The sequence below is a fragment of the Schistocerca americana genome, chromosome 9, assembly GCF_021461395.2.
Source record: "Schistocerca americana isolate TAMUIC-IGC-003095 chromosome 9, iqSchAmer2.1, whole genome shotgun sequence".
In the NCBI taxonomy this organism is placed as follows: Eukaryota; Metazoa; Arthropoda; class Insecta; order Orthoptera; family Acrididae; genus Schistocerca; species Schistocerca americana.
In genome coordinates, this window is record NC_060127.1 from 43,636,033 (window position 1) to 43,651,030 (window position 14,998).

The 14,998-nt window shown below is 39.3% G+C and overlaps 1 protein-coding gene across 1 annotated transcript in view; it reads left to right on the top strand.

The window, feature by feature from the left end:
- LOC124550924 (peroxidase-like) overlaps positions 1-14,998 on the top strand; it is a 194,669-nt gene that overhangs the window by 130,052 nt on the left and 49,619 nt on the right. The window contains exon 6 of the mRNA XM_047125720.1: positions 5,194-5,384. Within this exon, the coding sequence (XP_046981676.1) occupies positions 5,194-5,384 (191 nt within the window). The remainder of the gene's footprint in view (positions 1-5,193; positions 5,385-14,998) is intronic.

The following is a 14,998-nucleotide window of genomic DNA, read 5'->3' on the forward strand; positions in this document are numbered from 1 at the left end:
ACAGAACAATTCACATTAAGCAGAAAGGAAGGAGGAAGGAGATTTATTGACATAAAAAACCTACATTATGGACAGGCAGACAATTTAAGATAATTCTTTATAGAATGAGCAGAAACTAGCAAAATACACAAAGCAATCACTCATATATATACATCAGCTACACCATTGTAAGTTCATAGCCACTTCTACAACCCTTTAGATCACATAACATCAACAGATACAACAAAAGTAAATTGGAAAAAGAAAACACTACATGGCAGGCTCCTGTATCATCTAACACAGCCACACATCGATCAAGATGCATCCAACACATGGATAAGAAAAGGCAATACATACAGTGAGATGGAAGGATTCATGATTGCAATACAGGATCAAACAATAAACACCAGATATTACAGCAAGCGTATTATTAAAGATCCCAATACCACAACAGATAAATGCAAACTTTGCAACAACAAATAGAAACAGTAGATCACATCACAAGCGGATGTACAATACTAGCAAATACAGAATACACCAGAAGACATGACAATGTAGCAAAAATAATACATCAACAACTTGCCATACAACATAAACTAATAAAACAACACGTTCCCACATACAAGTATGCACCACAAAATGTACTGGAGAACGATGAATACAAATTATACTCGAACAGAACCATTATAACAGATAAAACAACACCACATAACAAACCTGACATCATACTCACCAATAAAAAGAAGAAATTAACACAACTAATCGAAATATCCATGCCCAATACAACAAATATACAGAAGAAAACAGGAGAAAAAAATTGAAAAATACATCCAACTGTCTGAGGAAGTCAATGACATGTAGCATCAGGATAAAGTTGACATTATACCAATTATACTATCAAAGACAGGAGTCATACCACACAATATCCACCAGTACATCAATGCAATACAGCTACACCCAAATGTATATATATAACTACAGAAATCTGTAATTATATTTAAAAACAAAGATGATGTGACTTACCATACAAAAGCGCTGGCAGGTCAATAGAAACACAAACAGACACATACATACACACAAAATTTAAGCTTTCGCAACAAGCTGTTGCCTCATCAGGGAAGAGGGAAGGAGAGGGAAAGACGAAAGGAAGTGGGTTTTAAGGGAGAGGGTAAGGAGTCATTCCAATCCCGGGAGTGGAAAGACTTACCTTAGGGGGAAAAAGGGATGGGTATACACTCGCACACACACACATATCCATCCACACATATATATCTGTAATTATTGATACGTGTTCAATTACCCGAAAGTTCCTAAATGCAATGTAACATATACCGTACAGAATGAGATTTTCACTCTGCAGCGGAGTGTGCGCTGATATGAAACTTCCTGGCAGATTAAAACTGTGTGCCCGACCGAGACTCGAACTCGGGACCTTTGCCTTTCGCGGGCAAGTGCTCTACCAACTGAGCTACCGAAGCACGACTCACGCCCGGTACTCACAGCTTTACTTCTGCCAGTACCTTTTATACCTTTTATACCGTACAGTTAAAAGGAAGTCACGCTTGATCAAGGTCCGTGTCACTTTCCATTTTTAACCAGACGTAACGTCTGAGAAAGGAAAGAGATAATAATAATAATTGGTATGGTTCAATGGCCTGGTGCAAGCCTTTCAACTGGACACCATGCCCATGTCCAACCAGAATTCATACTGGTGAAAAGGAACGTTCAGTTTAATGAGGACTCTAAACAGTATCTCGTTCCTGGTGAATCTGCACATCATTGGGAGGTGAAAGCTAAGTTCATTCCAGATCTCCAGTTTCTTTCCGGCTCACCTTTATCTCTCCCCATATATTTTTATTTTCATTTTCATTTCACCTCATGTTACACTTTCCACCTTCTAATACCATGTCACCCTCACAACACCCCCACAATGACCCCATTAAGTTTTATTTACATTCCCTCCGGCTTGTGTCTGTATGTGTGGATGGATATGTGCGTGTGTGCTAGTGTATACCTGTCCTTTTTTCCCCCTAAGGTAAGTCTTTCCGCTCCCGGGATTGGAATGACTCCTTACCCTCTCCCTTAAAACCCACTTCCTTTCGTCTTCCCCTCTCCTTCCCTCTTTCCTGATGAGGCAACAGTTTGTTGCGAAAGCTTGAATTTTGTGTGTATGTTTGTGTTTGTTTGTGTATCTATCGACCTGCCAGCGCTTTTGTTCGGTAAGTCACCTCATCTTTGTTTTTATATATAATTTTTCCCACGTGGAATGTTTCCTTCCATTATATTGATATCATTAATTTGAATCCAACAATTACGTTTGTTATTGTCACTGTTGCATTTCGAAATCTTTTCTGTCGTCTTATTTTCCTCTTTCTGTTTTTGCCAGTAGTTTCACTTTGTATTCACCTTCTCCTTTTTACCGTAATCTGCTATACTATTTTATCCCGCCTATATATATACTCAATAATACGTAACCCACTTCCAAACCATAACCAAAAAAATATTTTTTTTTTGCCGCTTTCAGCACTACCGCCGCTATAATATCCACCGTTTCTAGTTCACTAACAGCTCCTTTCACCTTTTACACAACCATTTCGGCCAGTTCTAATAACTTTCGCTTTATTTCCATTTCCGTTTTTCCCACATCACTGATCATTTTTAGCCGCTTCCCACAGGTTTTAACGCCATTATTTCTTCGTCAGACAATTGTTAGCCTCATTTTCATAATCTGCCACCACAATACCACTCCATTTAATATACTACACGCAGTTTTTTCGAAATTTTCCCGAATTTCTCCGTCCTTTAACGTGTTTTGGCGGCAACACAACCACCTAACCTTTATGCACATCGTTGTCTACCAACCCAAGTCCAACATAGCCCATCTGTAACCAACACCTTTTCGCCTTTTTTCATTCCAGATCTCCAGTTTCTTTCCGGCTCACCTTTATCTCTCCCCATATATTTTTATTTTCATTTTCATTTCACCTCATGTTACACTTTCCACCTTCTAATACCATGTCACCCTCACAACACCCCCACAATGACCCCATTAAGTTTTATTTACATTCCCTCCGGCTTGTGTCTGTATGTGTGGATGGATATGTGCGTGTGTGCTCGTGTATACCTGTCCTTTTTTCCCCCTAAGGTAAGTCTTTCCGCTCCCGGGATTGGAATGACTCCTTACCCTCTCCCTTAAAACCCACTTACTTTCGTCTTCCCCTCTCCTTCCCTCTTTCCTGATGAGGCAACAGTTTGTTGCGAAAGCTTGAATTTTGTGTGTATGTTTGTGTTTGTTTGTGTATCTATCGACCTGCCAGCGCTTTTGTTCGGTAAGTCACCTCATCTTTGTTTTTATATATAATTTTTCCCACGTGGAATGTTTCCTTCCATTATATTAAAGTTCATTAAGATGTATTCATAGCATTTGTTATTTGTGGTAGTTGGCCCATATTACGGCCCATATTACGATATACCCACACCTGTTATTGGTTATTCCCCTCAGAGTGCAATGTTATGACCTAATAACATTAAATTGTTCACTGTTCAGTTACTGCTAGAATTTCATTGTTTCAATAAATTTCACAGTTCATGATAGAGGCTTTCGTAAAGGATAAAGTCAATACTGAAAGACCTTCACTTTTTTTTTGTTTTTGTTCAATAATGAGTGCATCCATGAATGACTGTCTGAAACCTCACAGGCTGAAATATTTATAGGTCATACAGAAAATATATTTTTTGCAATGCAGTTGTTATGCATAACTCTGGAGGCATCATAAATGTGTTACCAATCCTTAACAAATTAAACAAATTAAAAGTAACTACTGCAGAGGGGGTGGGGAGAGGGGCAGTACTGTTCATAATCCAAACTGCTACATATGAAACATGTAAAGATCATTACAGAATACTACTGACAACCCCGTATTAACAACTCCCACTCTACCTCTTTTCATGGTTGTGTATATAGTCTAACCTGGGGCATATTTACATCAACACTTCCAAAATTATTTAAATAGTTTCAGGGGCAGTGGCAAGGGGGAGGGCTATGGGGGCTGTAGCCCCCCCTCTCCCCCCCCCCCCCCTCTCACACCCTCCAATGGAGTATCATATTACCCTGGATAAAATGACTTCAGAAATCTGTGAAAATATTTCTCCAACAGATTCAATCATTCTTTTTTATAATTATGTAGCAATATAGGTTGCAATGTATTTCAAACACATTTTAAGAAAAGAACAAGAGCGGCAAATAGCTTACTGTCTAAACCAATAAATATCATTTAACTTAAAATGGGCGTCTTATTATTTATTATACACAGTTTTTACCCTAAACTCCAGAACAGCTACCATAAAGTACTTTAAGCAACAAGCAACACCAAATTTTACCAGTTTGTTGGTGGAGGACCCCAACTCTCCTTTTGTTAAGCTATATTCCATTCTCCCAAATCCCTTCCCCCCCCCTCCCCCTTCCCCGTTAACCCCCCCTTAACCAACTTGTAGAATCACCCCTGAATAGTTTTATTTCATGGAGTAACTTTAGTTAATAGCATAATTAATGCATATGTTCTTGTAACTCTCCATAATTCATGTGCCTTTTCAACTAATGATATTAATTAATCAGCTCCTACTTTCCTGAAGCGCACATAATTAGTATTCATTATTATTTTTTAAGTAATGAATCACATCTTTAAATTAAAATGACTTCAAGGTTGTTATATTACCAGGAAACCTAGTACTATGAATTAGTATATAAGTCAATGGTTCAGCAAAAATTAATTAGTGAGGTCAAAAAATTTTTAGAACTCATGGAACTATGAAATTTTAAATTTCAAATGACCCTGTAAAAGAAAATTTCCTCAGAAAAACTGAGGAATATTAAAGATTAGGAAAACACAGACTGTGAAGTAGTTTCGATATTTGTTAGTTCATTGTTTTCTGAAATCAAATTTTAGAAAGAAATATAGATAGTATTTATTTACTCCAAGAAAGATTCCAAAGCCAGCAGAGATGCTTCATTTTGCCTTTGTTTAAATGCCATAAAAGTATTGTGGTGAGTATTTTCCAGGAGACACTACAATGGCAAACAAATAAGTAAATTGGAACTACAATAATAACTACACTACTATGGTAGCATTTAGTGGAATCTTCCATGGTGTGTTAACCCTGTATAAATTACATGTACTATAAATTTAAGAAAATGCTTTACATTCTTAACTGCAGATGGGCTTGGAATAGAGTGCTGCTCATATAATGGATCTCCTCTCCCCTGTAAGAACATCAGTATTGGCTGTTACCCAGCCAAGATACCAAAGGATGATACATACTACGCGGACAAAGGGGTGACGTGTATGAGTGTAGCGAGGTCTAGAAAGACTTATACTTTTGGAGGCATCTTAGGTCCAGCAGAGACAGTAAGTATTTAAGCATTCATTTGGTGAGAAATATTACTAGTTTAGGAGAATTGCAGTTTATTCATCACATGAGAGACCTCTGAAAAACATTTGCTCTGTGTACAGGAGAAACATCATGTTCGCAATATTTTTTATGGAAATAAAGACTAACACAGCATTAAAATGTAATACCTAAGAATAAACAGCTTTATTTACTTAGAGGAACAAGTATCAAGTTTTATTGAATCAAATTTACCAGTTTGTCTTTCATGAATTTTTCCACTGATTAACAGAATTTCTCTATCAGTGAATCAGTGGACATGGCTCCATATGTACTAATGCATCCCAGTTCAATTATTATAGTCATAATTATCAATTATAACTATGTAAAATTATAAATATTTACAATTATTGTAAGCCTGCATTACTATATACTGGGGATTATGAGAGAATAGTTCAAGTTGGTGTGTGGAAGGTGTACAGTTTTCTTCATTTCTTTTGTCATATGTATGAGCAAAATGGTCTTGCTTGAATAATTACAGCCACAAATACAGGATGATAACAATTCCATAAGCTTAAACGTATGGGCCAGTTAATACTTTTAGTTTTCTAAACAATGGGTGGCTGGTTCTGTCTAATGCATAAATCAGATATTCGGAAAAGTTTTTTTCTGTATTTTTAGTGTCTATATTGTATTTGCCAAATTTCTTAAAAAGAAAAATAGACATTACCAAGTATGCCCCTCTCAGTTACAATGACAAGTTTAAGTGTTACAACCACAGCACCACAAGATTGGATCCCACCTGGTGGACTTGTGAGCACATCCTGCAGTGATGAAAATACATAAGCAAAGCAGAAGCAAAGGGAGAATCACTGTCATGATGTTGTGAACTGTAAATGAGAAATACACTGACATGAGCAAAGAATGGAAAATCCAAGATGGATAGCGACATATAGTGAAGATGAGTTGCAGATAGACACAACAAAAAGAATGTCAAACAAGTAATCCTTCAGCCAGAAGGCCTCCTTGTGAATTAGATAACATATACACACACTCACACAAACACAACTCACACACACATGACCAGTGTCCCCGGCTGCTGAGGCTAGGCTGCACAGTCTTTTTAATTCTTTAATTTTCCACTCCCCCCCCTCCCACCCATACCCTCTCCCTGACCTCTGTGTAACCTCCTGACTGCACCTAGCTACTCTATCCTCTTTCCATATTGTTCCTGTATGCTATCACATGCAGCACTTTACCTACTGTCCCTCACCCCAGTCCTATTATCTCTCCCCATCCCTGCCCCAGTGTTCTCCTTACCCCCACCACCTAGATTGCTTCTCCCATCATGCACAGCTGTTCACAGTCTGGCCTTGGCAGCCAGAGACAGTGGCCATGCATGTGTGACTACCCTTTGCATGAGTGTTTGTGTGTATCAATGAGTCACTGTTGGAATCGGCTAACTCAAACAAATACCTGGGTGTAACACTTTGTAGGGATATTAAATGGAATGATCACATATGTTCAGTCATGGATCAAGCAGCTGGTGGACTTTGGCTTACTGGTGGAAGTGCAATCAATCGACAAAAGAGCTTGCCTACAAATCACTTGTGCAACCGCTTCTAGAATATTGCTCAGGTCTGTGGGGTCCATACGAGATAGGACTGGCAAAGAATGTTGAACATGTACAGAGAGGAGCAGCACGAATGGTCATATGTCAACTTGATCCATGGGAGAGTGTTACAGAGATGCTGAAGGAATTGAATTGGAAGACTCTTGAAGATAGATGTAAACTTTTCCGAGAAAGTAAATTAACAAAGTTTCAAGAACCAGCTTTAAATGATTACGCTAGGAATTTACTACAACCCCCTATATATCACTCACATAGAGATTGTGAAGATAAGATTAGAATAATTATTGCATGCACAGAGGTATTCAAGCAATCATCCTTCTCGTGCTCCATATGTGAGTGGAATAAGAAGAAACCTTAATAACTGGTACTATGGGATGTACCCTCTGTCGTTCACCTCACGGTGGTTTCCCAAGTATAGATGTAGATGTGGATGTAGGTGTAGATGCTTATTTTCCAGTTCAGAAGAAGGCATTTTGGCCAAAAGTGTAATGTTTGATGGTCTTTTTGTTGCACCTATTTGTGACAATGTCATATACTGACAAGCAACTTTAACAAAGTGCAGATTGTTATGGCTTGATGCGTGGCAGTATCTTGGAAATGGCTGGTCTTCTGTTTGTGTTCTGCCATTGTGAATATCTATGGAAAGTAGCTGAAGGATGGTGAAACTGTGAGTATGTGACAAGGTTTTGGACATCTTTGCCTCATCACAGAATGCAGAGGTAGATGCTTGGCCACTCTGTAAAGTAGGATAGGCAGTAGTTTGTGACAGATTAAAGGCCAAAATACAATACTGGTTCAGGTGCAACTGTTTTGTAACACACTGTTTAATAGACAATGTTGAAAATGGGACTTCTCAGCAGACACCCCCCACATGTTACTGTTGATGTGATGACATAATCAATTATGACAGCAATGTGCACAGGATCATCGAAATTGGACCCAGAATCATAGGAAATGTGAGGAGTAATCAAAAAGTTCCCAGAGATTTATTGTAACCATTTTGTTGCCCCTCATGTTAGTCTGATCTAACTAATTATTCTTACCAACTCTGCAATAATATGCTTAATGCATTTTGTTTATTTACAGTTAAGAATGTATGGTGATTTCTTGGCATGATGTTGCAGTTTGAGCAAAGAGTGAACATCAAATTAATGTACAGATTGGAGAAATCTGCTGCAGAGGCTTTGTTAGCATTGCAGACAGTTTACGGGATTCTGCATTAAAGAAAACAGCCATTTACAAGTGGTTTCCAAGATTTTGGGATTGAGAGGAATCACTGGAGGAGAAGCACCACATTGGAAGACCTACAGCCTTCAGAAACAAATAATTGGTGAAGCAAGTGCAACAGTTAATCAGATCAGACTGATGACTGATTATGAAGAAGTTGGCACAAGAAGTCCAGAGCTCTCATGAATCCATTAATGCCATCCTATCATATTATTTGGAGATGAAGTGTCTTAGTTCAAACTTTGTCCCATGGAAGCTGACTCCAGATAAAAAGGAAATTCTTTTGTTGGATGTGGCCGAATGTTTTGAAAAAAGCATTCTGACGTTTCTTAAGACAATTGTCAATGGTGATGAGCCCTGGGTGTTTGCATACAAGCCAGAGCCCAAAGAATATCACACAATGTAATTTTCTCAACCAAAGAAAGTACACCATATCAAATCCAAAACAAAAGTGACACTCATTGCAGTTTTTGATGGTGAAGGTGTTGTGTATTCTGAATTTGTACCTGCTGTAAAATCTCTTAACAACCCTTTCCACATGCCAATTTTGAAATCACTGAGAGAGACAATCGACTGAAAATGTCCCATGAAATGGCAAGGAGGATGGACACTGCATCATGACAGTGTTTCCTGCTTGCAGAAATGAACATTCCACTCCTGTACCAGCCACCCTACTAACCAGATTTAATATCTGCAGGTTCCTGACTCTTCCCCAAGATCAAAAAGGGCCTCAAAGGTAACCATTTTCCCACCACAGAAGACATCAAAACCAACAAAACAGCTGAACTTTGGAAAACATGACTTCCATCATTGTTTCCAGCAGTACTAAGAATGGTGGAATAAGTGTTTGCGTGCTGAAGGAGCCTACTTTCAAGGGAATTAAGTAAATATGTACCTTTATTATGGGAGTAAATGCACTACTGGCCATTAAAATAACTACACCGCGAAAATGATGTGCTACAGACGCCAAATTTAACTGACAGGAAGAAGATGCTGTGATATGCAAATGATTATCCTTTCAGAGCATTCACACAAGGTTGGCGCTGGTGGCGACACCTACAATGTGCTGACATGAGGAAAGTTTCCAACCGATGTCTCATACACAAACAACAGTTGACCAGTGTTGCCTGGTGAAACGTTGTTGTGATGCCTCGTGTAAGGAGGAGAAATGCGTACCGTCACATTTCCGACTTTGATAAAGGTTGGATTGTAGCCTATCGCGATTGCGGTTTATCGTATCGGGACATTGCTGCTCGTGTCAGTCGAGATCCAATTACTGTTAGCAGAATATGAAATTGGTGGATTCAGGAGGGTAATATGGAATGCCATGCTGGATACCAATGGCCTCGTATCACTAGCAGTCGAGATGACAGGCATCTTATCTGCATGGCTGTAACGGATCGTGCAGCCACATCTGGATCCCCGAGTCAACAGATGGGGACATTTGCAAGACAACAACCATCTGCACATACAGTTCGATGACATTTGCAGCAACATGGACTATCAGCTCGGAGACCATGGCTGCGGTTACCCTTGATGCTGCATCACAGACATGAGTGCGTGCAATGGTGTACTCAATGACGAACCTGGGTCCACGAATAGCAAAACGTCATTTTTTCGGTTGAATCCAGATTCTGTTTACAGCATCATGATGGTTGCATCCATGTTTGGCAACATCCCAGAGAACGCATATTGGAAGCGTGAGTTTGTCATCACCATACTGGCGTATCACCCAGTGTGATGGCATGGGGTGCCATTGGTTACATGTCTCGGTCACCTCTTGTTCGCATTGATGGCTCTTTGAACAGTGGACGTTACATTTCAGATGTGTTACGACCCATGACTCTACCCTTCATTCGATCCCTGCGAAACCCTACATTTCAGCAGGATAATGCACGACCACATGTTGCAGGTCCTGTACGGGCCTTTCTGGATACAGAAAATGTTCGACTGCTGCCCTGGCCAGCACATTCTCCAGGTCTCTGACCAACTGAAAACGTCTGGTTAATTGTGGGCGAGCAACTGGCTTGTCACAATACGCCAGTCACTACTCATGATGAACTGTGGTATCGTGTTAAAGCTGCATGGGCAGCTGTACCTGTACACGCCATCCAAGCTCTGTTTGACTCAATGCCCAGGAGTATCAAGTCCGTTATTATGGCCAGAGGTGGTTGTTCTGGGTATTGATTTCTCAGGATCTATGCACCCAAATTGCTTGAAAATGTAATCACATGTCAGTTGTAGTATAATATATTTTTCCAATAATTACCCATTTTTCATCTCCATTTCTTCTTGGTGTAGCATTTTTACTGGCCAGTAGCGTAGTTACAACAAAATTCTGGAAACTTTCTGACTGCCCCATTGTATGTCAGCTGGTTGGATGAATTGTGTTTCTTGGCACACCAGGTTGCTAGTCTGTTCCCGATGTGCCATTATCAAGGCAAGTGGTGCTGAAAACATGTTCTGTGTTATGAAAACAGGCTGATGGAGACAGTATTATGCAGTGGGGACTTCCAAATGGGTTTCCATGGGACCTGTGATAGTAACTGGAGGCACCATGATAGCTGTGAACTGTGTGAACATTATTGCAGACCACATGCAATACCTTCATGCTTGGTTTCTTTTCTGATGGCAATGACACATTTCATCATAGGTTGTTTGCAGATGACATTGTTGTTTATCATCTAGTAAAGTCATCAGGAAAAACCAATTGCAAAACTATTTAGATTAGATATCTGCATGGTGCAAAAATTGGCAACTGACCCTAAATAATAAAAAGGGTGAGGTCACCTCATGAGTGCTAAAAGGAATCCATCAAATTTCAGTCATGTGGTAAATTAATAAAATAGATGTAGAGATAGATCTCTCTGCCCACAAGTTGTGATGCCATAATTAATGGCAGATGCATGACCTGAAAACAAACAATCGGTGTCATATACATCCATAACTCCACCAATGTCTTTTCCACTCAATGTCACATAGAATTGGTGCAGTTTTGCTTTTCAGTGGTGGAAAACCAGACTATCAAGCAGGTCGTTACAATGTTTTGACATCTCTATAAGTGGAAACATAAAATGTAGGAAAGGGAAGGAAAGCAAAGTAATGGGTGGGGAATCATGACAACTATGTGCACACTTACATCTACATCTACGTAGATACTCCACAAGTCACCACACAGTGCATGACAAAGGGTACCCTGTAGTATTACTAGTTATTTTCCTGTTCCTCGTTTCTTATCTCCGTGGTCCTTATGTGTAATGTATGTTCACGGCAGTACAATCATTTGGCAATCAGTTTCAAATGCTGGTTCTCTAAATTTTATCAGTAGTGTTCCTGAAAAAGAATGCCACCTTCTCTCCAGGGATTCCCGTTTGAGTTCCCAAAGTAGCTCAGTAACACTCACATACTGTTCAGACCTACCACTAACAAATTTATTAGCCCACCTCTGAATTGCTTCAATGTCCTACTTGAGTCTGACCTGGTACAGATCCCAAACACTTGAGCAGCATTCTATATGCAGGCACAAAAACAAAATAAACAAACAATATCTGAACCAGTCTTGAATGCCCACTGGTGCTGACTTACTGCTGTGTCATCCTCAGCCCTCAGGTATTACCAGGTACAGATACAGCAGTACATGTGGTCAGCACACCACTCTCCCAGCTGTTGTCAGTTTTTGTGACTGGTGCTACTACTTCTCACTCAAGTAGCTCCTCAATTGGACAGATGGACTACATGTTCCTAAAATTCTCCCAATAAACTGAAGTCAACCATTTCCTTCCCTATCATAGTCCACACATCCTCATTCCATTGCATATCATTTTCCAACTTTATTCTCAGATATTTAAATGATGTGACTGTGCCAAAAAGTACACTATTAATGATGTATCTGAATGTTACAAGTTTTTTTCCTTGCACATCTGCATTAACTTGCATTTTCCCACATTTAGAGCTACCTGAAAATTTTTTCTGGACTGGCAATTGAACCCCAGTTTACCACTTCTCATGAGCACCTGCATTAACCATTACAGCCATCTGAACACAGTAAATTTCCAACTTACCATCTGCTTCAATGCAGCATCCCTCATCCACTAAACTCTCTACCCACAAACCTTGATTCTTGTAAGAGCTCAGACAACATTTGTGCATTTACACTGAAACAAATATCAGGGAGCCATTAGCCTATTTTTCAAAATTTGTATATTTGAGTATTTGAGTGGTGTCTGTTCCATCAGACAGCGCCTAGTCACCAGAATTTCCCCACCCATCTTCACCCTTTCCTTCCCTTCCCTATTTTTAATGTTTACATGTATGTGCCAGCCATGTCGTCACAGATGATGTTTGTTCTGTTGGACATGTCTGACAGAACATAAATCACTCAGATATATAAATTTTGAAAAAGAAAAGGGTAATTTCTCCTTGAAATTTGTTTCAGCACAAATGCACAAATGTCATTCATAATCCTATGAGAATCAAGTAGGGAGTTTAATGGGTGAGGGATGCTCCACTGCAGCATGCAATAACATGAAAATTTGAGTCAGTCAGGGACCGTGTCCAGATGGTCAAAGTGGTTAAGGCAACTGTTCAAGAGAAGTGGAAAATCCAGGTTGGAGTCCCAATGTGGCACATATTTTCAACTTTCGCCACTGTGTTACCAAAACGTCCTGTTTGGCTAGCTGTCACGATTTCCCACCCATCCTTTCCCTTTGTTTCACTTTACATTTACATGTATGTACCAGTCATGCTATTACAAGTGATGTTGTTCTGTCAGGTGTATCTAACAGAACAGGCACCAGTCAGATGTACACATCCCTCTCCCATTGTCTATAAATAAATTAAATCCTAAGAATTTGATGGAGTCAGTTTGTCTTGGCTATCATTAGTAATCTTAACTGGGTCAAATTTTAACTGTTTGCAACTCATCTCATTGAGACGAGATTTCTAAACTACTGAGAGTATTGATCATAAGGTCACAAGGCTTTTCTGCATCCTTATTTTCAACTAACACAAATCATCAGCAAACAGAGCTGATTGGAAGCTGATACTTACCATTAAATCATTCACATTGAACAGAAAGAGGAATGGGTCTAGTATGGAATCTAGTGAGATACACTGAAATATTGTTTTCCAGTCATACCAGGGCTTAATTTTTGTCAGAATGTGCTGGAATGCCTTTCTGGCACATCCAAAAAAATTTTTCTTTGATTTGCTGGAACAAGTCAGCTCTGAAGATTTGAAATAGTATACATGTATTAAATCACAACATAACAATAATTTCCCATTGTGCCAGCATCAGTGACATGACAATGGGTAACCAATTTACTCCATGAAGTTTCAGGATAGCAGCGAGATAACACTGACTTCCTGCCACAATATTTCAGCCATCTTTAGGCGAGTATTTTGGACTGGAGGCTGCTAGTTCATATTGCTACCTTTATACAAAAAACAGGCACAAAGATACATGTGGAAAAGCAGCTGCTACATGAGTGATCTCTGTCACGTTATGCACCCTCTTCAAATATTGCTCCATCTGTGGCATGCAGGTGCATGTATAATGTGATACTACATGTGCACTCTCTGTCAAAATGTGCACTCATGGAGTTAAAATTCAGATGTCAAAATTAATAAAAGCAAATGTCATTAGATATGCCTTTGGTCACAAAATGTTTACTTTCCAATGGAAGTAAAGAAATCAGTGGGTCCCATGCCTTATTTGAAAGCCACCATCATGATTAATAAGATTTTGCATTGAACATCTCTCCACTGATTCCTTAATAACTGAATCCCAGAAGGATCTTGTTGAGGACATGATTTTCATGGCAGAGTGATCCATGGAATATCCGGTGCAGATATAATGGTTCACTATGGCTGACTTACTAGGCTGTGAAAGGCTAGTGTGGCGGTCACGTTCAAGCATCTTTCATGCACTGTGCGCATTGTCTGACCAATGTGGGCTTTGCCACACTGACAGGGTATTCTGTAGATTCCAGCCTTCCACAATCCCAGATTGTTCTTTGCTAAACCGAGAGGAGCACAACTCTTTGTAGGTGGGTGAAAGATAACTTTGACATAATGTTGCATTAAATTCTGCCTGATTTTAATGAAATATTGCTGACGTGCTGGAGGAAGGCCTTGGGCTTAAAACACTCCTTTTTCTCTTGTGTGTGTGTGTGTGTGTGTGTGTGTGTGTGTGTGTGTGTGTGTGTGTGTGTGTGTGCATTTTTAGAAATGAAACATGTAATTGACATTTCGTGTAGATGTATGTTCATATTAAAATGTGTTGAAGATGTGCATAGGGATGTTCATGGTCAAATGTTTTGCTTATTTGTAGTAATCAATATGAACTTAAACAAATCCTGTTGTAACACATCTCAATGAGTAGCAGACAAATGACATTTAAAGCATTTATTAAACATCTAATTCTGTGTTTTAAGTCACATCATGTTTTGTTTTTCCTAACTCTTTGGGAGGTCAGAATTGTACATGAACACTGTGGTCCAGGAATATATTCATCTTCATTTGTCACTAAATGCTTTATTAATTAATTCTAAAAACACATTCACTGGTCAGGTACAATGCAACTGTTTCATTGTTGTGGCCGGCACCAGCTGAGAACAAGGCATCACTGTCATGAATACTACTGGCTTGTGCCTACATACACTGACAGATAAAAACATTGTAACACCAGGAAGGAATAGTGCGACATTAATGAAAATTGGTAAACATGTTTCTACAGTTGAAAAATGATGTGTATTCAAATCCCACGCCAGTCAC